Source organism: Lissotriton vulgaris, chromosome 4_1, assembly GCF_964263255.1.
Source record: "Lissotriton vulgaris chromosome 4_1, aLisVul1.2, whole genome shotgun sequence".
Lineage (NCBI taxonomy): Eukaryota > Metazoa > Chordata > Amphibia > Caudata > Salamandridae > Lissotriton > Lissotriton vulgaris.
This window is the reverse complement of record NC_141691.1, coordinates 633,683,457-633,710,239: the sequence shown is the minus strand read 5'-3', so window position 1 is coordinate 633,710,239 and position 26,783 is coordinate 633,683,457. Positions and strand designations below refer to the sequence as shown.

The 26,783-nt window shown below is 41.6% G+C and overlaps 1 protein-coding gene across 1 annotated transcript in view; it reads right to left on the bottom strand.

The window, feature by feature from the left end:
• Positions 1-1,636: 1,636 nt before the first annotated feature.
• The window catches only part of HECW1 (HECT, C2 and WW domain containing E3 ubiquitin protein ligase 1), a 974,913-nt gene continuing 949,766 nt past the window's right edge, over positions 1,637-26,783 (bottom strand). The window contains exons 28-30 of the mRNA XM_086964874.1: positions 23,960-24,074; positions 20,664-20,862; positions 1,637-8,159 (exon numbers count right to left, since the gene is read on the bottom strand). Of these exons, the coding sequence (XP_086821000.1) occupies positions 8,048-8,159; positions 20,664-20,862; positions 23,960-24,074 (426 nt within the window). The 3' untranslated portion in view covers positions 1,637-8,047. The remainder of the gene's footprint in view (positions 8,160-20,663; positions 20,863-23,959; positions 24,075-26,783) is intronic.

The window sequence follows — 26,783 nt, the reverse complement described above, 5'->3', positions numbered from 1 at the left end:
TGTGCTCCATATGTCACTTTACAATGTATTCCACACTTTAGGGTATCCACAGTATCATCGGTGACTTTTATGTTCTTCACTTTATGCACTAGACATGTGGCATAAGTGTATTTCGTCGTTCTGTCAGTGAAAATGTTTCCTTTTGTGTCCTTCCCAGCCCTGAAGAGTCACACACTGTTGCACAGTGTGACGAAACACGTGTCGGCTGGTTTGTTTTCGTTTGTACTGATCCTATTGAAATATAATCTATACCACATGAAACCTTGGAAGTCGACCTCCATTACTTTTTCTAAGAACATTGTTGTATACATTTCGTTTTGACCACAAAGCCTAACTACTACTTTTACATGTGCACAGGACTTTATCTATTAAAGGCTGCTACATGTGTAATGTCCAATACTAGCACTTCTCCTCAGCACTTCTGTAAGTGTAATGGAAAGTGGCAGCACTTTTCAGCAGGTTTTATAAAACATACAGAAATATGACAGTCTTAAAATATTGGAATTTGCAATCCACTCTGTGAGGGCATAGAATATGTATTGTAAGGCTTCCCCTCTAACAAAGAAGCTACATTTGTTAATACTTTTGTTGCAAGACCCTAAGGCAGTGTTTCACCAACTGTGTTGTGACTAATACAAGCCCATCTTTGGCGGGTCGAAAAAACCCAAGCAATAAATTAAGATGCCTTTAAATTTGGTATTTATCTTGTCACATTTGCTTCACTTCAGAGACAGAGGTTACATATCAGGCTATGCCTTCTGAGAAATTGCTGCTTATTTTTTTCACGTGGGGCTTTGGTGTTTAAAAGCTTTTCTCACTTTGCAGTCAGAAAAATACAAATAAAGTCAATTTTGTGAAAATATTTCTGGGAAAAAGGGAGTGTGAAAGGAAAGGTTGTAACATTTAATTTTGTGTAACATACAACAAAATGTAAATCCTGTATGAAGTGTATCCTTTCAGCAGTTAGCAAAACAAAAATGGAGCAATTTTTGTTTTTTTAATTCGGAAGTGTGATGGAAAGAAAAATGTTAATATGATCAAAACAAATCAAGACACTTTACTTGGTGATGCACGAACAATAAATATTCACTGAATCTCGATTTCCACACATTATAATTTGTGTACATTATAGTTTTACAAGTATACTCTATGTTTGTGCAAATTTAGTGGCCATTTCATTGGAAAATACACTGCCTGTTAATGACAGTCCGGTACCACATAATGCTTTATTTACATTAAAAAAATCTCCCACCTCATTTCCATTAAAGCTAGGTGGGTCACTAAAGTTTGTCATTGTAGACATCGATTGGTAATTCTAAAAAGTTTGGGAAACACTGCCATATTGCTTTAGGTTTAAATACAAGTTATAAATGTTGCCCTGAATCATATAGGTGTTTAGATATATGAAAAATTGTTTAGTCCTACTTTATTAATTTCCGTAAAATATAATGCCTCTATTTTTATGGTTGATGCGAGCACGTTGAACACTGCTTTAAAACCTGGAAGATAAAGATAGGACAAACAAAGCAAAAGTCGAACATTACCAGTACCTGGAACATACAGAAGGCTTCTACAGAAGGCGGCAGTTTATAATGAACAGTACACATAACACCATAACAAAGTGATTTTATTGACATTCCTCTATAGTGATATGATAGAATAGAAAGCGCAGCCTGAGTATCATGTGACAATATTTTAGCCAATAAAAGCAAAATTAGCCCGACAATGAGGACCTTTTCTGCCATTGACGCGTGAAGCCTTTTCACAAAACCATAACAGACATTTCTTTCTTTAGAGAAACTGGAAGCTGCAGGAATTAGGGCGAGCGAACCTCAACTGCTTTTATATATTGGATGCCACTCCAAGAAGGAAGTGACCCGGTGTCTGTGCGAATAAACCAAAATGCACCTCCTATGGGATTTATTATGTGAACAGTGAGGGTGTTTAGACAGAGTATCGGGGGAAAAATTATTTTGTGGACAAAATATCATGTCAAGAATAACGAGGGTGAAAATATCGTTTAGGTAAGTGTCTATGGGTAAGTACATGTTTACTATATATATAACTCTACATATATGTACCTTCAGAATATATATATCCTTAAGGTATGCAGATGTGGAATTAAGAATAGTAAATCTATACTTACCAATTTGCACTTATCTTTTCGGTTTTTTGAGCCTCAATAATTTTGAATAGCTATTCTGTCCACATGCTATTTTTGTGACTGATATTCTGTCATTTATCCAACAGGGATATATATAAATTAAACTGAAATGCAAAGAACTGCAGAATGACATCAAATGGGGCACATTCACAAAGGTACACATATGGAGGTGTAAACTATGGAATGCATATTATGATTGTGCACTGCATAGTTAAATCTTTTTAGGCATTAATGTACATTCCCTCCTATTAATGCATATGAAATGCATGCCAAAAGGTTGGGTTATGTATCCTTTTCTACACCTATGTCTGCTTACTATACATGTGTGGATTCATTAAAAAAGTTTGAATTTCTTTTCAATAGTATTATTTTTTCTATATATAATTACTTTTCCCATAAATTACACACCTTCCTACACACATCCATAAAAACAATGAAGTGACTGATGCACTTTTCCACAGTTTCTGCATTCCTTATGCTAGATCCAGTTGTTTGAAAGACTATATCTATGTGTTGTCAATACCCAAAAAGTTACTATATTGTTGGTAGCAACCAACATTTACACTGCATTTTCCGACCAACTCCACTGAAACTCTACTGGGACAGCCTATTCAGGTGATTAATTAGGAATCACTAACTCCTGAATGATAACCTAATATAACATACACATGTACCTACAAATAAGGTGTGTTCTTTATGCAATCATTGCTTTATTAATCACGCATACTTTATGTGCAAAAACGTGATTTTGGTGCAAGTCTGACTTATGCCTTAAAATCACTTTGTGAATATGCCCCAAAGTATTTGGTCACTTTTTTCAATAATCTGGAAAATTAGCTATACATGTCTTTTATTCTTTCCTGGGAACATCTCTAGAATTTCATCTCAATCACTAATGGATCCAAAATTTAAAACCTAAAATGAGTCACCTGCAGTAAGTTAGGTTTATGTTTGTTATATGAGAAGTCTTTGATTTCACATTTCTCTGTTTCACGAAAAGAGCCTATCAAATATAATTGCATGTTCTGTCAACTTCAGCAATGGTACTTAGTTTCTGCTGGAAAAGAGGGATAGGCTTCCATTCAAAAGAAGTGGGAATCTGGTTTGCAAAACCATTTCCACCCCTAAATTGAAATCCGTTCAGCCAACGGCTTGCTTTTACAAGTGTAAATTTACTTTGTGTATTGACAGAAAGTGAGTTTACACATGTAGATGGTTTACTAACTTGTAATATGACACAAGTATGGTGTAATTAATACATGCTCTCAGGGTTGAGGCATTGGCGTTTTTGGGCAGAGATGACTAAGGGCACTATCACGAGTTCAGCGGTCCTCCTGTAGCACCTCCACCGCTGTGATGGCATGAGGACCACCAAGCCCATGGTGCCCCGCCTTTCAGGATTCCGAGTTGAATCCGGGGCATATGGGCAGTGCTGCGGCTGTGTTAGGCTCATAGGAGAGCCTTAACAGCATACTGACGCTGTGAGAGTGCCTGTAGCATGCTCCTGCATGGTGTGGCATGCACCATGTTGCTGGTGGGATTACACTACTGCTGCTTTTGATACAGGAGGCCAATATTGCAGCACTGCTGCAAAACTGCCCCCCAGTACAAAAACAGGCCACCACCCTTCTGGCCCACCGGGAAAACCCCAGTGCCTGCTACGGCCTGTACGGCCAAGATTAGACTGCTGGCTACGATATATGTATAGTGGATGTAATTCTTTTACTGAATTTTACTGAATGCAAATCTGCTAATTCCTTATGGAATCTCCAAACCTTTTTTATTTTGCCACAATTACAGTTCTTGTTATAGTCTTATACTATGCATGAAAGTATGGCGAACACGGATACCTGTGTCTTGGGTGTTGCTTTTCTGTTATAAAAAGTTGAATAGAAATAGATACATTTCACCCTAACCTCTCTAGTGCTCACCTGATCATATTTCCTCCACACCCTCTTCTCTTCATTTCCATTACTCTCCCATCTACACCCTGTCTTCTCACTCCCTCTGTATCTCATAATGTATACCCTTTGTCCAGATTCTCGGTTTAGTGCCCCAATGAAAACTCTTTCTTCTCACTCTTTTGCGGCTATAAACCCATACATACAGATCCTCTACCTCCTCACTCATACACTGTCCTCACATTCTTACTACTCAATTGGCCTATCACACCTTGCCTCTAGATTCTCACTCAATTCTTTCCATTCACACCTCACCTCCAGATTTTCACTTTAAGTCAGCCATTATCCGACTAATGTTTGCAACTCTTCCATTACATTTCAGATTAGTGCTTATTTGTTCGTGAACGAACCCAATTTAAAATCTATCTAATCTGAGAAAAATTAAAACCAACTTTCCCCCTGACTTCCTTCTCAAAGCTTTGCAGACTTCCAATGTGGAGCAGTAAAGTACAGATTTCACTCAAACATCATTGCCACCAAACCATTCTATCTTTTCCTGAAACATGATTTTCTTTTCAGACTTGAAAGAATAAACTTCAAGTGAGGTGGGAGGTTGTTTGCTCCTTTCTCCAAGAAAAGAGTGAAAGCCTGATTCAGAGATTATTTTTGAGTATGGAGTCTCACTCCTGTCCTAAGAGTGAATGGTTTGTGTATTGTTCTAATACTGGCACCCCTGATTCGGGAAGCATTTTCATTGGGAGTTACTCATAAACTCCAAGGATCGAGATAAGCTTACTCATGCAACCTATTTTCAAAGGCTTTATCAAGAACAAGCTTTAGTTGCTCTTGGAAATTCATAGTAAATCATGGCTAATTCTGGATTAAGACAATCTGGAGGAAGACAACTTCTCACAGAAATAATTTCTGAATTAGTTATCGATTGATTCTGTGATCAGACACATTTTGGATGAAAGTAAACGAAAGGTGAAGACCAGATCAAGTGTGCCAGTTAGTAATTAATAGGTCCTATCTTTTGCAAGATAAACACTTTAAGAGCCTAATGAAGAGGGGGAAGCGTAAGTGCTAACTCGGCTTCAACTACTTGGTGGTTTACTTCCTACCTGAAGGCTAGTGAGAGCCTAGATAGATCTTTCCCTAGTCCTTTAGGGATTTGGAATCCATCGATTTCTTCAGATGTGTGGGAGAGATGTGTGGGAGAAATTCAGACTGTGTGATCCTCCACCATGTTATTCTACATGAAATATAGTGTCCGATGCAGGAGACTTAGAGTCTGACATAGGAGCAGCCCTTGATCAATATTAATAAAGATGGGTATCGAAGATTGAGAAGTGATTTAGTTTAATATGAATACATGTCAGTGAATTAATATGTTTTTCATCTGGGACTTCCAACATGACTTCCAACGATTACTCGTTAGGGAGGTGGTTTGTAACTGAAGTGACAGGATTAAATTGGGGGTTGAGACCACTTTAAAAGAAGCTATTTTAAATGTTGGCCAAAACTAGGGTGGATTTGAACCAATCTTAAACGGACTCTTCAACCTTATGAAAAAAGATAAACAAATTGAAAATGCATTTGTAACATAGCCAGTATGGAAACATAAAAGTGACATTGCCTGATTAAAAAACAAAAACAAAAGCATTGGTAAAGCCAATAGGTCTAGACTTGGCAAACTGGTATTATTGTTAATATTTTTTGGTTAATTGCCCATATGTGCCAACATGTTTTTTGAAAAAAATATATAACCACCTAACTGTGGCTACCAAATGCTTGTAAAACATTTTTTTATTAAAATAAAATAATGAGTAAGCATATAATTTTAAAAGATCAGTTGTTAGTCTGAAGTAGGTGTACTTAGAACAGGTATAGAAATTATTTTTTACTTTAATCCACATCTCAGGAAATTATAATTATTATTGAAGAAAGGAGATGGGTCTATTAACTTTGAATTACTGTAACCTGAAGACAAATACAGAAGAATGACTAAGGAAAAAAAGGATAAATAATGGAAATGGCAAATTAAAGTATTGGTCCACCAGCTCTGCTCTTAAGTGCACTTTGTAAGCAGATGTAGACTTGTGATCAAGGAAATATGCTATCACACTACAAGAGAGCTAATGGCTCATGTTGCTGCCCCATTGACTCATGCTTTATGCTGTGGAAGGCAGAAGCAAAATTGGAATAACAGTTGAACAGACCAGTGGATGAAAAAGGCTGACTCAATGCCTTTCTATATATTTTTATATGTATTTCATTTTTTGTTTATAATTATTTCTTATTACATGTGATTGGCCAATGAGCTAAAGCTGTGTCTAAACCAGACCTAATTAAGGAGATGCTCTCAAAGATAATGTGCTTACTATCACAAAGTGATTTGTTTTGTCCCATGCACAGAATCTCTACTGTTAAGTATGTTTGATTTAAGCAGAGACATACCAGCTTAGAAAAAAATCAACTTAATTCTAGCATGCTAGTGAATAAGAAAGGCCAGTAAAATTTAGGAGACCCATAATTCCAAAACTCCAGCCCAGGAGCATTGGCTTTTCAGAGGCACCAGCCTGTTTGCATGGTACCCAGATGCCTAAAGGACACTGCCACTTAGGAATTAAGGGCACTAACCTTTTCTAAAGCAGAGCTGAAACTCTTTCATTTCATGTGCCTAGTTCAATAAAACACTGGAAATCACCCAAATGCCAGCGTTGCCTCATAATGTTCCACTGAAGGAGTGTTTCCACCTTTCATTGCAGATGCTCTGTGTTTTGCAGTGACCCAACAAAGCACAAGAACAAGCTATTTTGACAAAACATAAACTGGAAAGTTCTCCAACCGTTGAGATGTACCCAATGTGCCAGCTAGAAACCTAGCATGTATCCCCAAAATGTATTACTGATTTCCAAGTCGAGCCCCTCTTTCCCTGCAGCTTCACATTTCATTTAAAGTATGTGTAAAATGTCCATCATCATAGTTGAGGTTCGGGAGGTTTGCATTCCGTCAAAAGAAAGAGGACAATAAAATAGCCCTGCTGGACAAGAAATACTGTAAATGGCTTCGAAAAAGGGTTAGGGATTGTCGGTTCTTTCCTAATTGCAAGGGACGTGCTGTACACATCAGATAACCAGCCACCAGTAAACAAAGTACATATTAACAGTACAACATTCTTGAGTGCTTCCCCCTGGCCATACAACATCAGGGAGGTGGGTGGGAATTGGGTGATGGCCATGGGGCAGAGGAGGGAAGGTCTTTCCTGCTACATAGTGAGAAGTCCTGCTTGGGCGTGCACAAGGTTGTGCTTCTGGTGTGGTAAACATTGCAACACTGATGTCCCGATATCTCCGCAGTGTGTCGGGAGTACTGACAGGTAGCAATTGTAGCAATCACTAGAATGCTTTGCATTGCATTACAGGCTTTGTTTTTTTCCCAAATTGCTATTTGCTCTGCTTTGAGATTCCGGCTGACGTGATTGACACATGTGCTGACCACGGGTCCAGTGGAACAAAGTTCTTTCTTGCACAGGTGTCCATGGAGAGACAAAATGAACAAGGAACGTGGGTGAACGAAATAAGTGAATCCTCGCGCCAGCTTAGGTTGAGGTCCAGGAGATGGACAGCGATGAGAAGGAGCCGTAGAAGCCAAGACAGCTTAGACTATTGACAGCTGTCCACGTAGGAGGAAAAGAAGGAGGACATTTGACCTAGTGCCGCTACCCCGGCAGTCGGCTTTGTAGAGAGAGGTTATACCACAACAGTCAAGTTCAGAGTCTGTGGTTTTATATTGCATACAGTCAAGTTTTTCTTTGTAAATGATGAATGAGGTTTTGATCACGGAAGAACCCATGTTCTTTGTGCATCGCTGTTTTAGTCAATATTGACTCCGTAAAAAAAAACATATGAAACAACAACAAATCCATGGAAAAAGAAAGGCAATGTCATCAGCCGATAAACCCAGAAGTGCCAGGATCATATTATTCTAGTCCAAAGGTGCTGGTCTCTTCCACTGCGGTCAACAGCTTCTCATACAGCATGGAATACGAAGGGTAGGGCGGAAGATCCAGGCGGTTGAAGCACGTATGCGCCCTGCAACAAGAAAAGTATATACGTTGTAGATCATTAAAAGTATATCTTAGAGTAAACAGATTAAATAAAGCCTTGTGTACTACCTAAATGGTAACTGGAAATGTAAAAAGCAATGCAACGCACAGCCACAACACACTGAAAAACGAAATATGCAATGTGCCGATTGTCAAAACATTTAAATTTGTCTAATGATGGAGGCCCATAATTATCAAGAGTTTGTGTTGCCATTGTACCACGCAAGGGGGCGCAAGTGTGACACAAAACCTAAGTTAGATTTATCAAGTCACGCAAGGCTACCTTGCATGGCCCTGGCTTGCTAAATCTAGAGTAACGGACGGCAGCGCAAATCGTTGCCTTGTGTTACTCTGCTCTGGGTAAGCGTTCAATGGGTGAAGCATGGGTGTACTCCCACATTCACCCATGGATTTGGCGCACAGCCAGATTTGCCATTAGTGGTAGACCTGCAAATGCGTCAAAATGCTCTGCCTCCCCGGGTGAGACTTAACAAGGAGAAATATCTTTATTTCGTTGCACTCTGCAGCACACATAGAAAGAGGAAAATGCCTCTCAGAATTATTTTTGTACATGAAGGTGTCTCTTCCTACACAAAAACAATCCTGCCTTCAACGCAGGTGCCCTTGCAACATGACTCAAGGCTACCTACGTTGGCGCTAGGCAGCCAAAAAAAGCGCCAGTGCTAGTAGAGGACAGGAATAGGCCATATAATGGTCAATAGGGCTAATTCCACCCGCTTTCCCTTTCACACAGTGCAGCACAGAAATCAGGGTGGCTTGCTGCATTGCACTGCATGCAAAATGATAGATATGCCCCTAAATGTACGCTACATTTTGAAGTGCCACCGAAGCTTGAAAAATCAGATGAATAAAACAACAAGCAAGGCAGGAAGGCAAAATGACCAAGCAAATGATAAATTAGTGACCTATTTTAGTTACTCTCCACCTTCCTGTTGCAAGCGGTTTTCAACCCAATGAACAGTCATGGAGATGTGAATAACAGCTGGGCCAAAACCTCAAAATGAAGCCAACTAATGTGGCTTGGAGGCCCCTGTGGTATCACAGTTTCCTAAAATTCTTACCGTGCAGTGGTGAATATAGGAGACATTGGAACAGAAGGGAAAAGGATTATCCAGTGGAAATCAGCTGCTATGCAAAGCTCAAAGTTCAGAAATGAAAAGCAATATATATTTTGAGGTAAATAAAGGTATATACATTTACATTAAATACTGTTATGATTAGATATAAGCATTGAAAACCTTCAAGTTTGCCAGTTATGGTTATAGCCACCTCCTCCACCCTGAAGCGCTACATACTTCTCAACATTGTTGTAGGACCATAGCATTGATTTGCAGGTTGTGTTTAATGATGCACTGATGCAAGCCTCAAGGCGGGGCTTCTTGTAAAATACTGACCTTGACTCCCTCTAAGTATACAAATGTGGACGGAACTACTATCTCTTTCCTAGGGAAGAGGGTTAGGGAACTGTAGAGAGAGCAATAGCCAAAGAGCTGAGAGTAAAGAGGGGGAAGTAGCCTTAAATTAATTAGAAGTAGGGGGCTTACTATGGGCACGGAAGCAGGAATCATGTGGGGTAAGGTCAAGACATAGACAGGGAAGATAGAAGAGAGTGGCAGGGCAGCATAAGATAAGAGTAGAAAAATGTAGCAAGAAGAAGGAAGACCAGAGGTGACATAAGAGAACAGGGCATGGGATTAGCGGGGTGGGGAAGATTTATGGTCCAATCAAGATAGAGTGTGTATAAATCGGTTTTTAACTTTTTGTGGAACGGGATTGGATTCTCACAATGCCTCAAGACAACTGGTAGGGAGCATCAAAAGGAGGAGGCTACTCCAGACAAGGAGTTTCTTGCCTTTGTATGAGTTTTGATTTTTTTTGTTTCTATTCTCAAATTAGGTAGGCTTTTGGCCTTCTATCAGCACAAAGAGCTTGTGGGATGGGAGAAGGCATTCAGGTTGTAGCTGAAGTGCTCAGTAAGCTGATGCAAGTCACTTTGAACTTTATCCTTACTCTAGAGAGGGTTCATATCTTTGATTACCTGGAGATTACCTTAGCGGAGCACTTTGACTAGCATACTCATATAGTCCAACATAGGTTAAAATTGGAGCAACAAACCAGGAATATAGTGAAGATGCAGCTAGGTTCTCAATTTCGACCAATTTTCCCAGCTTCACAAATCTACAATCTACAAGCATTAGGGGCAGAGCTTTGGGGTTTTAAGGATGCACCTGCCTTGGTGGTGATTGAAATTCGATTTCAGCGACTGTTGACTGGTCTACCCATTAGTACTCTACTGGTTCCCCTTAGATTAGACATGGGGCTAAGATCGATTTCCAATAAGATAGGGCTGAGGCCTATTTTATACTGGAGAAGAATCTGGTTGACTCCAGAACTGACCTTTTATTGATAGGTTCTAGTGGAAATACTAGCCATTGCTGGGTCATCTACTATACCTTGGATGAGGTACATAAAAATGTGCCTTATCCAGATTGGGAATGAGAGTCTAGGGACTAACCCAGAGGAGGCCAGTGGGGCATCAAAAATAACATTTAGGTGCAATTATTGGCAATACAAACTGGGAACCTTAGTTGGGCAGTCAAGCTTAGGCACTCTCACTGTATCTTTCCTCAGACATAAAGACAAGTTTATTTTGGAAGACTTTTTGGATGAGATCGAACCTGTAGAAGCAAAGCCAATCTATTTGAAATTTTGTCTTGGGATACTCCTGCTCCACTCTTTTAGAGGCTAAATGCCTACAAGATCCCAAGGAGGTTGATTGGCAATGTCTGTCTTGCTGCAAGGCCAATGAAATGGTGGAGCATGTATTACTCTTTTGCCCAGCCTATGCTGGTATTATAACAGGGGCCTTCAAACTGTGGGGCGTGACCCCCAGGGGGGCCGTGATGCAATGCAAATGGTGTCGCGCATTTCCAGTCACACTTTCAAGCCCCCTCTTCCCCCGTCCTGTGCCTCAGCCCGGGCTGCTGCAGTGCAACTCGAGCTGATGGGGGCTCAGCTGGGCAATGTCTGGAGTCTTATCTCCGGCAGGTCCGTCCATTTTTCACAGGTCTTTAAAGACCATTTGCAAATTTACATGCCTTTGTAAACTGGTTACAGAGGCTAAGTGCTTTTTCAGTACCCCCTGGGACCCCACTCTGCCTATTCCTTACATTCGTATTTTACATTTACTGCTGTAGTGTGAGAATGCATTTCCTGAAAAGGAATATAAAGCAGGGTTGCCAAATGAAAAATGCCTGTCGTCTGTTGTTTAAAGAGCCTGCAAAGACCTCCTCTTGACACTAACTAGACTTATAAATATAAAAGAATGTATTCATTCATTATGTAATGTTTCTGTCTTTGTTCTCTTTAATTATCAGTCATGGATCATTGAGGCAGCCCTAGAACACAATTAAAAGTGCTTTCTATTTATATTTGCAGTTTGAACTATGCACAGATAAGTGCTTCAAATACAACTTTAGGTGACTGCTTATTTTTGTACCCACTGGGCCATCAAAATAATCTACTGGCAACCCTAACCATAGGACTGGAAGTTTGTTGCAGGATCAGCATATTATTTATTTCCTCCACCCTCAATCCTTGATTGATGCCATAATAGCAATAGTTTAACTTATATCTGGACCCCTATCTCGCAGTCAATAACATGCTGAGTAACTTCAAATGTCTGGGAATGCACCCTGCATTCAGACAACTCACTCCTCATTTTTGCCCTTCACTTTCATACTCACCCTGCACTCACAGCGATCACAATGCACTCAACGTGATCACCATGCACTCACACTATTCACCCGCTCACCCTGCACTCATAGTGATCACTCTGCACTCACAATGCACTTGCGCTGTTCACCCTATACCTCAACCTGCAGTCACACAAGCACACTACTCACCCTGCACTCGTGACACTTCACTCTCCTGTCCCCCTCACTGCTCAATATGCAACTCACTCAAACAAGCCCATCAGTATTCATACATTCACTCGTCCCATTCTGGACCTGCATCCGCACCCAAATTCATACAGCCACCTCACTCACCCTGCAGTCACTCCTCTCACCCTACTCTCACATTGTTGCATCGCTCACCGTGCACTCACATTGGTACTCTTGTCACCCACACAGTGCAGAGAGTTAATGTGCCTGCTACAATGAATATGTTCCATGCAGATCACAGAAATGAGTGTGATTAAACTATGAGTATCGCTATAAAAAATGAAATGTTTGTCAGAAAGGTGCTATAGAGAGATGAGATGTATTGTTGGTGAGTGGTAGTGAGGGAATTCTTGGAGAAGAAGGAAATGGAGGTGGGGCACCAGTGTTAGGACCAGCCCTGGCTGGGAGTGTTAGCCCCCCCTTTGAAGTTCTGGTCTAGTGGCTCCCCTGCTTCTGCTAATTATTATTATTTACATTTGTAGTGAGCTACTGTTACCAAAAGATGTCCTGGGGCTAATAACCATCTGCTGCCTGAAGGCAAATGAGAAACACACAGAAGGAGAAGGAGAACTAGCCAAATGGGGTGACCTACAGAGAATAGAGAAAGGTTTTTATATCTTCCTAAAGGATAATAGGTTCTTGGTGGAGAGAAGAAAAGGAGAGTGTACATTCCATAACTGTGCGGCCTGCACCAAAACAGAAAGACAGACAATTTGTGCCTTCCTGAATTGGGAACAATCAGCAGAGTGGCACAGGCAGAAAGGAGCATATGGTCCCACTGTGTGCTCAGTGAGGAGAGATGATATGACAGCAAGGGAGTGAGAGATGGGGAGAAATGTGAATTGCTGAAGAGAAGTGTGGACACGCTAGAAGTGGGTGTGAGCCATAGGTGAGGGCTTCTGTTAGAACAAAGTGGAGATGTGAAAGATGAATGGGGGGGAATAGAGAGGTGTAATATACAAATGGACAAAAATTTGAATGGAGAGACAAGGTGATTGAGAAGTGCTAGGGGGCACAGGAGGTGACGGCCCAGAGAGGCCATGAGATAAATGCAAGAAACTTTTAGAAATGAGGGCAGTAAAAAGACAGAATGGCAAGAGGTGATTAAAGGTGAAGTGAGAGGTTGAATGGGGAGAGTTCAGAAGTTGTAAAAAGGGGTGAAAGAAAATGGCCTGCAATGTGAGAGTGGGATCCGGGGTTGGGAGAGGAGAGAGGGATGAAAGGGAGGGGGTGAGAGGAAAGCTGCATGGGTAAACTGCTCAACTCTACACAACACCGCCAGGGTTTTAAGGGACCCCTGCTTCTCCCGGCCAGGGTCAGGTGAACTTCTAATGTGGCAGCACGTATTCCTGCGGAGTGGAAGGCCCTTCACAAAGGTTGACTAGAAATATTTCTGATGTTAAGTGCTGTATTTTGGTTATAAACAAGTACTAATGGAGTGAAATCTTTCCTCAGTGTTACTGTGTGTAAAAAATTAATTTAAAAATAATAAAGCAATGCTATCCCAAAATACGCGGCATCACATAACATCATTTACATTTTCTTCCCAGACAATTTAGTCAAGCCTGTCGCGTAATTTGGTCCTCAGCTGCCTCATAATTCCAGTAGCCCTGCCTACAGGTTTAGAAATTTTTGTCAGGAGGCGGTCCTTACAGCTCAAAATGTTGACAGGGGGGGTCTCGGCATACAAGAGTTTGAAGACCTCTGTATTAGAAGGAAATGGATTCTCCTGTTGTACCGCATTTGGGGTACAAGGGATTATAGAGCTGAGATTAGAATTCTGAAACTTGATACAAGGCAACCCATTGTTTTTGCAGTCTCCCGCTTTTTGTTCTTCATGTGGAGAGTAAGGCAAAAACTAGTACTTGCTTAGTTGCCAATGGTTGGGCAATTATAGTTATTTCCACTGTACTAGTGACGATTCTAGCATTTAGCACTCATTACACACACAAGGCACTCAATGCTTGGATCTAGCCATGTATGAGGGCACAATACTATAGAGATACACCATCTATTAGGTACTATGGGGCTTGATAATAACTTGCAAATGGGTGAAGTTTTTCTTTGTCTCATTCCGGTTTTCATCCTCATTACTCTTGTTTGTTCAAGTAATCCGCTCCCCAACCCAGGTAGGTAGAGCAATATTGAATTGTTAACAAAGTGTGCCAGTTGCAGAGACCCTGTTAATATATCTTGACATTTTTTTTAGATTTTCATGAAGTTGATCAACAATGTAGACCCCTGGTCAAAAGGATTTTGATGAATTATCAGTCAAATAATGCATATAGGTTTTATTTATTGGACTACCTACCTTTTATAATCTTAATCATATTCTGTGAAATGAAATTGAAATGTTAACAGATCAATTGACTGGACACTACTCTACTGAATTGATTGTACCTCTTGATCACATGGTTTTCTGTATGCTTGACATATGACTTTATCTAAATGCGCCTTACTTTACATATTTTCAAAAAATTAGGAGTGCTTAGAAGCATGCATGAAATGCTCTATCAACACGTGAACTTTTTTGCCAGGAATGAAAGGAGGGATATTGGTATTAAATTCACTAATAATGAAGAGCCAGCACCATATTTTCTTAAGAGGGGAAGAGTATACATAGCATATACATTCTTTATTGTTTGGTTAAAACCATTACAAATTAAAACGTGATCGGTTCATCGTAAAAAGATCCACTGAGTGGAAACCCACTAGAGCATTGTCAATAAATGATGGTCAACTTTAATTAAAAAAAAAATGTTTTTAAGAAAAACCTCAGGTTTAAAAATAGAATGCAGAACTTATAAATTATTTAAAACATTTGAATGCATTGTGGGCTGATAATGTTCGCCTGGGGGACCGGGAACAGTACGGCTGATGTTAGCAGTCTGTGGTTCTGTTGTTAATCCAGCAGGCTGGCTGCTGCCCTGCTGAGGTGGGGGAGATATGGCTGCACTAATTTCTTCCAGCTGCTTTGACGCTGAGTATAAATAGCCTTCTTCTAGCTACTGGACACAGATGCTAAAGCAGGTGCAAAGTTGCACATTTCCATGAGTGGTGTGTTGATAACCTAGGTGATCAAATGAGTTAGACTTGTAGACAATGGAAAACCCCATTTCACTAAATTTAATAGAGCACAGGTGTGATCTAAAGCAAATGTTTCAAAGTTCAAGAAAAAAGAGTACCGAGGTAAATTATCAAACTTTGAAGTAGTCAGAGAAAAAAGAAGAGGAGGACCAAAGGAGTCAGCCAGGGCTTCACAGAGAAACTCTGATGTTGCAATAACAACTTTGCCTGCCTTTGTATTAGAAAGGTTGTGCATGGATGTAAATATTCTTAGCATTACCTGAAGCAAACTGTTAAACTTTTTGCCACCTAGAAAAGATTTCTATATGTAGAGTCACAATGCACTGTAACCCATCTGGCCTGAGGCTGCCGACATATTTCATAGCACAATATTTACCCTGTTTCTTAACCCCTTTACCGCGGTGATATTTTCGCCGCAGTGCGGGGGCTCTATTGTGTGCTCGGGGACGCGTCGGCCAACGGACGTGCGTAGCACTACCAAGGTAGTGCTCGCGACGGCCGTTGGCCGACGGCAGCAACAAAGGGGTTAAAGAGACTCCCAGCCTGATTCATCATTGTGAAGTTTTGCGAGTCTGAAATAGCGATTAATAAGGAATCGCTATTCCAGACTCACAAAACAGGATTCATGTAGGAATCGCAATATTTTTGCGATTCCTACAGGTTCCTTATTTGCGATTAGCTAATTGCTAATCGCAAATAAGGAATAACTCCCCATTCATTCCTATGGGCCTAAAGGCCCATAGGAATGAATGGGGAGTCATTCCTTATTTGCAATTAGCAATTAGCTAATCGCAAATGAGATTGCGATTTCAAGGGTGCAGGGGTGTCCAAAGGACACCCTGTAACACCCCTGAAATGTAAATTCACACAGATGTTACACACACACATGTCCAAAGGACATGTGTTAGTGTAACATGCAACTTAAAAAAAATGCATTTAAATGCATTTTTCTAAGTTTTCGCTATTTACCACGAGGTTTGACTTCGTGGTAAATAGCGGTCCTAAATTGCGAATTCGCAATTTTTTAAATGTTTCAAGAATAGCATTTAAGGAATCTCTAATAGAGATTCCTTAAATGCTATTCCTCGCAAATTTGCGAGTTCTTAAATAGCGAATTTTGCATTTGGGATGATGAATCCCAAATGCAATAATTGCACTCGCAAAGGGCCAGATTCTCAGAAACTGGCCCTTTGCGAGCGCAATTTCGCTTGATGAATCTGGCTGCCCATCTTAGCTATCTTGCTATGCGCGATTTAATAGTTTCACTACTGCCTTTTCAAGTAAGCTAAGTGACTGTCTGGAACACAATCAAGCTGTCGACTAAGGGCTATCACAGACTTCACCCATTTCTCATCCACTGATGAAAATCTTAGGAGCTATACTTGTGTAACCGTTTTACTGAGATCGAGTACAGCTTTCTTTAGGCGCGGCCGGCACAGATAAGAGCGGTGAGCTATGGGGCGGGGCAGGGGACATTGACAGATGACAGGATAGGTAAAATTTAAATTAAAAATAAATAAAACCACTTTGCTTGCGCTTGCTGCATTCCCGAGTCAACGATTCGGCGAGCGCAAGGTATGTTATTTTATTTTTTTATGTATTTAATTTAACCCATCCCATCCTCTGTTGACTTACCTCCAGCCCACCCTGCACACTGCCTCACCGCTCTTACCTGTGCTGGCCGCGCCTGGCTTATTCCACTAAATCTATGGTGGGATCCTTCCCCAATCCGTACTAGCCGAAAGTGAACTACTTTTAAGACAAGGTTGCAAACTGTCAACCCTGGAGTAAAATATATTTTGTCCCTACTTCCTCTTCTGTGGGGTTAAACTGCATCTCGGTCAATGAGATTTCGAGATGAGGACAAATATGGCTTGAATTTGACTGGTGCTGTAAAGCAACTGCAGTGTGCTAGCTGTATTTCAGTAAGGCACGCTCTGGCTACGTGCGACGACGTGGGCACCTACCTGAACTATTTTCTAATTCCGATTTAAAACATTTACTGAGTGCTCAGGATAACACTGTTTTTTTCTAGCTGTATTTAGGTCATGGAACACATTAACTAACAATGCCAGTTTAACAGAGCAGAAGGACGCATGCTGCCAGCCGGCTCCTTAATTCCTCAGCATGGGGCTTCTACTTGGTATCCCCAAAAAAGGAGATACACTTCACACAGACACTGAGAAAAGCCACTTGGTGGCTGGCTATTATTAGAATGTATCAAAGAGTACAGAAAGACTAAACTACATGAAACAAATGTCACTGAAAACACTCCCCTTTCTGAACGTGCGTACTAACAACAAATATGGTAATTGTAAATTCTGAAAATTTAAAAATGAGTCAAGTGCATTCTGAGATTTAATATCCTAATTTAAATATTCAGGCCTCTTTAGCACTCATTGGATTCATGAGATATTAACACACGTTCCAACGTCTCAGGACATTCGTGTTTACATTTCCTTCTTGCAAATTTGCCACTTATTTCTACTCAAAAAGGAACATAACAAAACCTAGGTAGAACAGCAGGGCTCCTATTAAATATAGAGTCCACTTTCCTTGTTTCCGCCTTGGTGCACCTTTATACAGGGATATCAAGCACAAGCAGGGCCAGTGAGTCCTATTACAATTAATGTGCAAGCCCACTGCTTCCCTGGGGGTAGAACATTTAGTGAAATAGGTAGCGGCTGTTTACAAGCCATTCCGTGATTCACAGTGCAGACGGCATGCCTCCTGCACTTTAAAGAGGGAAGAGAGATCCCCTAGCAGGCACGAGGAGTAAAGTTCGTGACTGCACCTGCCTGAATGAGGATTTATTAGAAGCCAGTGGACCCCCCTTTTGCTCCCTACAGAGGGCTTCCTGAGAGCACACCAACTTTTTGTGGTGCACTGTTGGTGCGTCTCTCACGAGCGTGGGTGCAGTGGCAAAGTGATTCTCTCATTTGCATGGGTCCATGCCGCCAAGCAAATGAGGAAGGAAGATAATGCAGGCCTCAGAAACCGAAAGCCAATTCTGAAATCTGGCTCTGCAAGGGGGGGCTGCGCTCTTCCATCCAATGGTCCCCCCTTGAAACGACAGGGACACGCACTGCCAACAGGACTGCACAGATACATGTCTACTTTGTGACCCCCTGTCCCAAAGTGGTGGGCGTGGAGGGAGGGGTCCCTGAAACCACCTATGCTGGCACATTCACCACTGAGGACATAAACAGCGGTGCCATTCTGCTTTTGTATGCATGCATTCTACGTTTTCATGCACAAGTGCAAATCGCTTGTGAACAGTGATGATTGTATGCAGATGATCCCTTTCCCGAAAGATGATTTGTCCTACAGTTACGGGAAAGCAAAGTGTTTCATTTCCTGTCAAGCATCAATTTGTATAAAAGAGTATCAGGTTGCCATGTGTACACAAATATCCGACTCCATATAAAGACAGCGTGACACTGCAATAATAGCACAGCATATGGCAATAGCATACTATACCAACGCTAAGTCACAACTTTGTAGAACTGTAAGTGAAAACGTACATTGATTTTTTTACTTAACATTATTGTTTGTACTCAGGGCCGGACTGGCCGTAGTGAGTGTCGGGTGTTAGGCTGGGTGGGTGGGGTCCAGTTTTGCAGAGGTGGGGGGCGGTTTTGCAGAGGTGGGGGCCGGTTTTGCAGAGGTGGGGGCCGGTTTTGTTACTGGGGACTGGTTTTGCAGTGGTGCTGCAACATCGGCCCCCAGTAACAAAAGCAGCAGAGCTTCACACTCACTTTCAATTCCCATCTCCCCTGCCCCCCCAGGGCTAGTCTGACAAAATGGCTAGAGCTGCTATGGGTTCCCAGTCCGGCCTTGTTTTCACTATGCGAGTGCAAACCTCCCTTCTCTGATGTCTGATATAGAGAAGTCAGACATGATGGATTGTCTCTGCATGCAGCAGTCGTGGTGTTTGCACCTGGTCATTCATGCGCATTCTGAGGACACCGCCATTATAGAGCCCCGTTGAAATGACCAATATACCAGCACACTCTGTCCATTGCAGACGCTGGATGATTGGTGTGCGCTTTTCATCACCAATTCCCATGCACCCACCAACCACATGCCCTCTACACTGGACTCCCTAGTTTGGCTACCAAATTACTACAAATGCTAGTAGGGTCAGTACATTTGTTGTGTGGAAAACTCACACATGCATCTCAGTTGCACATACTAAGGCTTGTTTGAGTAGCTCCTTGAAGGTTCTCTTTCAATGGCATCCTCATCCCTTGCCTTACAAGTCCCAAGGGCATGTATCAGCCACAAGAATTACATTTCAGTTAAACAAATGATGAGTACAATCAATCTTAACGACAAGGAGAACACAAATGCACTGGAAGAGGAATGATATGCATCCAATAATCTGAAAACATCATTGTCTGAGAATAAATAAATGTTATTTTTATTGTGTGCAGATACCTCTCCCGAAGATGCCAACCCAATCAAAATTACTTGGTAAGTAGATTATGACTCCCCTTCTGCTTGGAGTATATTCACATGCATAGTGCATGAAGTATGTGGGAGTCAATATTCACATCTAAGGGTAAAGAAGTATTTGGGAGTCCATATTCACATGCATTCTGTAAGAAGTGTTTGAATATTCACATGTACTTGTGTAGAGGCTAAGGGCCTGATAAGAAATGACAAAATCTCTAATTATGAATCTGGAGTAGAAGCCATATGCTAAATTTCCTCCACCGTTGAGACAGTATTGTAAAGGAAATTCAGCTGAAATGTTTCTCCAAATTCCCACAAGCTTCTAATTTCGGCTTTCCCATTTACCACATGGTACTAATGCTTGACATATGACTTCATCTACATGTGTTTCACTTTTCATATTTCTAAAAATTAAGAGTTCTTTTAAGTATGTATGAAACCCTATATCAACATGAGCACATGTATACTCAACAATCGAAGGGAAAAATCTTGTTGTGCTCTGAAACTAGTACACGTTTCTTTCAACAGTAAATAAATAGTTAAAAACACAAATACCAGATTCAATTGGGATAGAATGTGGCGTATTGGCCGGAGCGGACAGTTTTGGAAATGGAAAACCAAGCTCAAGTACGGCATTGGTTTAAAACCTGTGAATCTGTCGAAAACAATTAATCTCCCTGTGCCTACAAAAATTTAATGTGTCCTTGTGTAATATAACTGATGATGTAAAGCCCTCTAATACCTTCGGGTCGAGTTTGTGCTATATAAAACTGCCCAAAAAATAAATGTACGTTTCAGCGTTGGAGACCTCAGTCACTATTTCTGCTCGGTTAAGGAAAGGGAAAGACTATTAATTGTTCCACCCAGAAAACCAGATGCACCAGCACAAAATGCTCAGTTTTTGATGAAAGCAATTCCTCAAAAGAGCATGCAAAGCTTTGGTAGTTCATCAGTCAATGTTGTTGCAGAAAAATCCATACCTTGGAAGTGATGTGATTTTCCCCCATTTCTCTATGCAGAATCGCCGAAGCCCATTGCTTCCTCGAAGCGCAGAAAATCCTTCGTAGGGCACGCTGGATGTCCCAGTGACGAACTGTAGTAGCCGCAGTCTTTGTTCGTTGTTGAACCTCTCGACTGCTGCCCAGAACCACCGTACGACTATGTGTCCGTCATGGTACCCTACAAGAAGGATCTGATATTGATTACAGTGAAATGAAAGAGAAACCTGGAACAATATTGAATTGACAGTTTTGAGGGAGTGTATAGAGCAGACATGCTCCTGAAACTTAAATGTCACATCTAAGAGTCGCTGAGCCCCTTATATGCTTGTTACCACCCTGGAAGCTTCTGATTGGTACAACAGCGAGCAATGCATTCACTCCCGAAGCCCTCACCACCCACGCTCCACAGGAAGGATGAAGGAGGTTGGGGCTGGTCACCTGAGGATAAGTTGAAAAAATGATGGTGCCAAAGAATGTATTTTGGAGACCAATTTTCGAAAACATTGTCTAAGAAGCAATGCTTTCTACAAGTAGTTCTAAAGAGGCAGACGAATGAAATATTCTAATACTTCTGGTTAGGTGAGTGAACCCAACTCTCAGTGGAAAGTGCTTCATTGGGGATGTTCTGGGCTGACTAGAAAGCTATACATTTTATAGATAGTCAAATAATCAGTGTATACTTCTAGTCATTTTGCTTCTTAGCAGATTTTCATTCATTAAATCTATTTGGAAGGGGCGGGATAGGAAAATCATATCTCACAATCTCATAAACACAGGCCTTGATACCAGAGGACCCCTCAGGATATATAGACCAAAGGCACAGACAACACCGCACCACTGAGATTGCAAGACCTCCTAAGCAAGATATAAGACTTCTCCCTTAGGAAAGCAATCAATATAAAAAATATCACCATAACCGGAGGTTAGTTCTCCCCAGACTCAAGAACACAATGCATAACACCAGCAATATGTGAAACCAACCCAGTAGGATCCAATTGAAGCACTTTCAGCGTTAAATATATTTTGGAAATTCACTATTGTTCCCTGAAAAAATATCTTGGCATTTCCTGAAATTTTCACATCAAATACCAGTTTTCCTTTTTTGGTACATAGAATAATTCTTTCCCACACAAAGCTTTTCGTTTTCTAAAACGACACTGTTTATTCCCCAAACACACTTTTCATAATTCCCATTCATATCATATACACCTGCACAATCCTAGGGGCATTTTTCAAGATCCTAGTGCCACTGGTTGGTGACTTTTTTTTGATGATCTGGTGGTGCTGTGTGTCGACCCTTATTTACAAGGCCACATAAAGCCACTGTGCATGGCTTTCATGGCCTTGTAAATATGGCCCTCTTTCACACAGTACTGCGTCAAAGGGGCATGGCATCGGTGTTACTGTGGGTATTCCCATGCAACGCCCTTGGCTTTTTGACACTGCCCAATATTTACAAGGATCCGCAAATCTGAGCCAGGGGAGGTGTTAAAGTAGCGCAACGAGGAGAAATACTTCAAATTTTTCTTACATTTTACTCTTTCTATGTGTGCTGCAGAAAGATGCAAAATCCCATTAATGATTGTTTTTGTGCAGGACGGTGTCCCTTCCTGCACAAACACAATCATGCCTGCAACACAAGCCCCCTTGCACCATGGTACAAGGGTGCCTGTGTTGGCGCACAACTGCTATTTGTGCATTGGCGCAGGGGAGAGGGCAAGGGTGTGCCATATTCTCATTAATATGGCGCACGCCTGAGCTTTTGAAATGACCCAGTATGGCACCCCAAAATTGCTTGTGACGCCGGACTGTGCCAATTCATTGTAAATATGTCCCCTAATATGGCAGGGACAGCTTCAAATGTCCAGGTTCAGCATGAGGTGCTCAAATTTAGGGGGCATATTTACAATGAAAAGGTGCAGCGTGGCACTGCAAGCAATTTTGCTGCACAGAGCTGCGTCATTTCAAAAACAAAGGGATGCACCATATTTACAAGAATACGACACGCCTCTGTGCTCTCCCCTGTGCTGCCACACAAACCGAAGCCGTGAGCCAACAAAGGGATTGTGTTTGCACAGGAAGGCATACCTTCCTGCACAAAAAACAATCATTAATGGCATTTTGCTCCTATATATGCTGCAGAATGCAACACACATAGAAAAAGCAAAAAACAAGGAGAAAAAAAAAATTCTCTCCTCGTTACGCTACTTTAACGCCTCCGCTGGAAAGGAGTTCGTTTTTGGAACTGCCTCAGATTAATGAATCCTTGTAAATCTGGGGCTGTGTCAAAAAGCCATGGGTGTTGAGTGACAAAACCCATGACACACCCGTTTGCCGCAGAGTACTGAGTGAAAGGGGGCCATATTTACAAGGCCGAGTAAAGCCACTTTGATTGGCCTTGTAAATATGGGCCAGCATACAGCGCCACCGAAGCATCAAAAAAAGTGACGGTGGGAGCTTGTAAATATGCACCCTAGTCTTGAATGCTCCGGTTTAGCCTCACATTCTGGGTGTTGCATCATATGCTAGAGATGACCATCCTATGTGAGGGATAGTCCACATATGTTTGAGAAGACCAACACTTGCACGGATGGCTACAAAATGAGTGTGTGGATCACAGGGTGAGAGGGCAGGCAACAAGCTGACAATGGTGTCTGCGACATGTCTGGAGAACATCATAAGCCATGGAGGACCATGGGAAGTATGTGGTAACCATCAGATGTTAGTGGCCACCACCATATTTCAGGGGTGCTCTGTATATTCCAGTGTTCCTTAATATGTCAGGGATGGCAACCTGGTGCTGGAGGTGGCCACCATGATACAAGGGTGCCTGTGTTGGTGCGCGGCTGCTGTTTGTGCATCGGCGCAGGGGAGAGGGCAAGGGTGCGCCATATTCTTGTTAATATGGCGCACGCCTGTGCTTGTGAAATGACACCGTTTGGAGCAGCAAATGTGCTTGTGACGCCGGGTATATTACTGATGTGACTGTTTTCAAGGGACTCCCATGAGATTCCAGAGACACCCATCATATATCAGCGATGCACATCATTGTCTGGGGAGAACAGTAAATGCCAACGGTGCCTGCCATATGCCACACACACTCACACCGGGGTATTGCGATCAGATACATCAGCACACCGCTCCACCTAACCTCTAATGAGCCCTTTATCTAATCAAGCTTCAGGCTAAAAAACAATGCTTTTCAGCGATGCACTCTGTATAACTGCAGTAAACAATAACCAATATGTCGGTGCTTATGTGCTTTAACACTTTACCTCCACGATATTCTGTATTATTCCGCCAGTCATTGAGATCTATTTCAGCTGTACCAGCAATAACCAGCTCCAGCTCTCGGGCATCAAAGACCGAGACAAGTCGAGAGTCCACAACCTGAAATACACAAACACTCTTAGCAAATATGACGTTTCACACTTCAGAGTTCATGGACCTCCAACACATCATGATGCAGTGACGCTGCTTATAATCAGGTTGCCAGCTCACAAGGGTTCTCTGTTATTTTAATCATGCAGATCAGCATCCATTTAGGCTCTAAGAATTTCACATAAACGTGGTTCAATTCTTTTTGTTTTTTTTTTGTTTTTGTTTTTTTGTTTTTTTGTCCTCATTTGCAGATACCCCTGTGTGTGAAAAAAAAAAAAACACCGACCACCACATTGTGCTCAACGTGGTTCAATTCTTATGCCAGTTCCCCTGATGTGGGTCAGAGGGTTATGCCACAGGAAAAGGGTATACAGGGCCCTTGTAAATAACAACCCTGTAGAGGCAACGTTGCACTAAAATGTGTGCATATTTAACTATTGCAGTTTGAGGAACCAAATCTTGGGTCTTATTAATAAATCTCATGCTCCACTCGAACCTCACTTTTTTTGACATTGCAGCAGCGCACATTGCAGACCCTTATCTACGAAGCCACAGAGAGCCACCCTGCGTGGCTCTTTATGGCCTCGTAGATATTGTGTCCGGCAACGCATCGCAAGTCGCTGTGTTGCCTTACACACCGTCAGGGAGCCGTGCCATGGTCGTTCCTGTGGGTGTTTTCACTCAACGCTCATGGTTTTTGACACGCTCCCAGTTTTAAGACATAACGTATATCCCCTCATTGTTTCCACTTTCTATATGTGCTCCGTTCTGTAGCACGCATAGATAGAGGTCAACGCTTCCATTGATTGTGTTTTTGCAGGAAGGTGTTCCTTCCTGCACAAAAGCAATCATTCCTACAACGTGGATACCCTTCCACAATGGTGCAAAGGTGTCTGCTTTGGGGCTAGGCAGCCATTTGTGCACCAGTGCAGGGGAAGGGGACAGGAATTAGCCGTTTCTGGATGTACGACATTACAACGCATGCTTTTACATCGCATGCTTTTACAACGCAGGGTTTACAACGCATACCATTACAACGCATAGTGCTTTGGGGCGCTGGATAGTGAATAGTTTGATTTACTATTCCAACTCCAGTCCCCGTGGATAGTAGGGAAGGTGTTGGACAGTAAATGAAACCTATTCCCTATCCTAGAGCGCCCCCCAGCGCAATGTGTTGTAATGGTTTGCGTTGTAAAAGTTGCGTCGTAAAGGCACTGCGTTGTAAAAGTTGCGTTGTAAGTGATGTTTCCCGCCATTTCTCATAGATACAGTCCATTCCTGTCCTTTTCTTTTGACGCAGGGCAGTACAACAAAGTAGCGTGCTGCGTCAAATTGTTAGGCCCAATGTTTGTAGTTTTGTGGTTGTATTGAGTCAGCTCATTGCAAAGCACATATCCTGTTTAAGAATTGCAAACAAGATTTTGTGATGCATTGTGCGCCATTAATATATTTATACAATCTTTATATTCTCAGGTAGGCACTGCATGAGACAACAGACACCCAATTAAACTACTTACTACTGTGATATTCTCCATAATAATGGTGTCAAACGTGCTGATTTGAATCTCTTTTCTCTGTACAAATTTGATAAAAAGATTTTATATTCAGCTGTCTACTTTATGGGGATATCCAAAATCTCATTTGCATATCTACAAACCTTATAAGGATTTCTTCCCAAAACAAGATATCCATAGCAAAGAAAAGCAGACCACGTGACTGAGCAGATCTATGACTGAACCATAGTAGTTGTATTTAATATGATCATAATTCCTTACTGCATCTCCTGGAGCCTCCTAAATTCCAGGGCACTGGAGAACATGCTGAGAAATGTCTTCATCCTACAAGACCACATTCTAGAGAGTCGAAAACATGGCACTGTCCGAAGATAAGCTCTTTTTTTCTAGGGATCCTTCACTAAGGCAGTAAATCTTCTCTTCCAATAGTTAAATGAAGAGAACATATGGGAAACAGCCATTACAACGCAACTAAAACAACGCATTAACATTACAACAAAACTTTTACAACGCAGGATCCATGACAACGCATGCCATTACAACACAGCTGCTATTACAACACAGCTGCTATTACAACACAGCTGCTATTACAACGCATGCCATTACAACACAGCTGCTATTACAACGCATGCCATTACAACATAAGTATGGGTAAGTATTTATTTACATTTCAACCCCTACACCATCCAACACTTACCCTACTATTACGACCCCCTGGAGTTAGAATAGTAATTTTAACCCCTACACTATCCAACACTTACACTATTATTACAGTCCCATTAATAAAAAAAATAAAAAAACGTACGCATACTTACGTTGTAATGGCACGCGTTGTAATAGCAGCTGCATTGTAATGACATGCGTTGTAATGGAGCCTGCACTGTAAAAGTTTCGTTGTAATGGTATGCGTTGTGAATGTATGCCTTGTTACGTCATACATCCGAACATATTGATTAAAATATTAACATTGCTATAATCCGTATTCTGAAAGTAGTCATTCCTTAGGTGTGGACTCTAGGGCAAGCAGCACAACTCTGTGTAGCCATGTAAGTACTATTCTGAATTGCAGTCTACTACAATGCTTAGGGGAGAGAATGTGGCTGAACAGCTAGGGCGGTCAACCTCGTAGATGGGGAACCGGTTTTGAGTCTCGGCAATGTTGCTCAACATTCTGTGATTCTGGGAAAATCACTTAATCTCCCAC